Source organism: Apis dorsata, unplaced genomic scaffold (assembly GCF_000469605.1).
Source record: "Apis dorsata unplaced genomic scaffold, Apis dorsata 1.3 scaffold_92, whole genome shotgun sequence".
Taxonomy (NCBI): domain Eukaryota; kingdom Metazoa; phylum Arthropoda; class Insecta; order Hymenoptera; family Apidae; genus Apis; species Apis dorsata.
Genome location: NW_006263390.1, coordinates 454,178 through 456,195, shown reverse-complemented (window position 1 = coordinate 456,195; position 2,018 = coordinate 454,178). Strand labels below are relative to the sequence as shown.

At 46.1% G+C, this 2,018-nt stretch overlaps 2 protein-coding genes across 2 annotated transcripts in view; both read right to left on the bottom strand.

The window, feature by feature from the left end:
- Positions 1–2,018, bottom strand: part of LOC102674731 (peptidyl-prolyl cis-trans isomerase G-like) — a 49,832-nt gene that overhangs the window by 29,944 nt on the left and 17,870 nt on the right.
- LOC102674603 (protein FAM151B) overlaps positions 1,858–2,018 on the bottom strand; it is a 28,919-nt gene continuing 28,758 nt past the window's right edge. Inside the window, 1 exon segment of the mRNA XM_031508616.1 lies at positions 1,858–1,978. Within this exon segment, the coding sequence (XP_031364476.1) occupies positions 1,873–1,978 (106 nt within the window). The 3' untranslated portion in view covers positions 1,858–1,872.

The window sequence follows — 2,018 nt, the reverse complement described above, 5'->3', positions numbered from 1 at the left end:
TCTCTCTCTCTCTCTCTCTCTCTCTCTCTCTCTCTCTCTCTCTTTCTCTTTCTCTTTCTCTTTGCAAACCTTCGCTACGCGAGTTCTTTAAGTTTACTCTTCGAGATCGCATCCTCTTCTCCCACTTATTTCTCCGCTCGTCGAACTTTGTTATGTACACGGATGAGTAAATACGGGTTATTATCGAGCCCGGCCGTGATTAGATACCAGTCTCTGTTGGAGAATAATTAAATTGAATGGTAAACGGTGGCGATAAAACGGCGGTAAAAGGAGAATCAATTTCGAAGAATCGAGCGGCCGCCGTGCTTTACAACGGCAAGAGTCGAGTCAAGGGTCGTTCGGAGCTCGTGAAAATTCCCGATAAAAATTCTTGGACGGTCGTCGACGCGCTGTTTATTCCGTATCGATAAGGGGTTTCGCCCATTCATTCGCCGAGGAATTCTTCTTCCAACCGATAACCATCTTCCGTTTTACCAATTCGAAACTAGACACGCTCGCTCCCATCGATTTCCCTGCCAATTTGCGGAGAGACTTCTCCGACGACGATTTATCGAAATACTCGATTCCTGAAATTGCGGCGATTGATTTACACGCGAGCCGGAACGAGCGGCCGATTTAATGGAAAATTCTTTCGCATCAATCGAAACCCTGGCGAGATCGTGAACGGAGATCAAGCTGGTTTATATGCATACCGGCCGGGTGTAGGAACGAGCACGGTCGTTAACTGCATTATCGCGCATTGTCTTCGCGCCGCTATAAAATATTAGGCGCGTGTATCTCCCTTATAAAAAGATCACGGTGTCTCGACGTGACTTTTAGGAAAACAACGCTAACGATCACATCGTACGCGCTTTCGATTTGTTCGCGTTTCATGGTTGAAATGGAACGCGGTATCGGCCGCCCATTTTCCGAACCGGAAACGCGCGCAAGCGTCCATTTTGGAATTCGTTTCGCAAATGTTGCGAACAATTTGCACCGGAACGAATATATTTTAACCCCTTTCTCTTTGAACGTTAACAACCGTATTCTGGCTGCATCTCCTGTTATTAAATATCGGAGCCAGGCATCGTTCGGACCGCCGGGACCACCCAAATAATCCTAGTCCCGGTGGTCCTCCTTTAAACCTCTTCGAAACCCCGTTATTTGCATCATGGAAATTTGGCTCGCGTAAAATCTTCCGTAAAAAAAAAAAAACCAAAAAGAAAACGTCCGCTTCCTAATCTAAATCGTCCGTCCTAATTTTTCATCCTACGCTATTGAATTATTCTTAATGCAAAATTCTCTCTCTCTCTCGATTTATATTCGAAGATGACGTCAAGTGGATGATCAAAATTGAAAGCGGCAGCTCGAACGAAGGTTAGTCGAGTTTTTCGAAGCCAAAGAGGGGAGAAGGGAGGGGAGAGGGAGAAAGGCGAGAGGGAAATGACGTTACTCGCTCTTACGTCTCTTTTTTTATCGATATTTTTAAGGATGCGAGGTATTACCCACCGAAAGATATATAAAGAGAATTACAATAACGAAAAGAGAGAGAGAAAGAGGGGGAAGAGGGAGGAGAAAAATGCAGAAAGGTAGGAAAGCGAATGGATGCAAAGGGGAAGGGATGGATACGTGTGATTCCCATACGAATGGCAGGTTGATCGTTCCGAGAAAGGGATCGCCTGGCTGCCAGGCTGTCTACCACGGCGACTCGCTACCATTGAACATGGGAGGCCATATACCGACCATGATCGTCATTGATAATGCATTGTCGTAAGTTCTGCGAATGGATTCGCGCCCACCAGGCTAATCGATATGAATGACGATCGGCCGGGACACCGGTGGGCACTTTAATCGTCGAATCATACTCTCGCACCTGTTGAATCACCGTGCGAATCACCAATAACCGGATTGATCGATCGTGGAAAACCTATATTTTATAATCGCGTTCTTCTTTTTTTTTAACTCTTTATCGCGACTAGAATCGACTAGGTTGGCCGTGGTACAATCGCAATTGTCTTATCGTGGCCGGGACGAGTGAT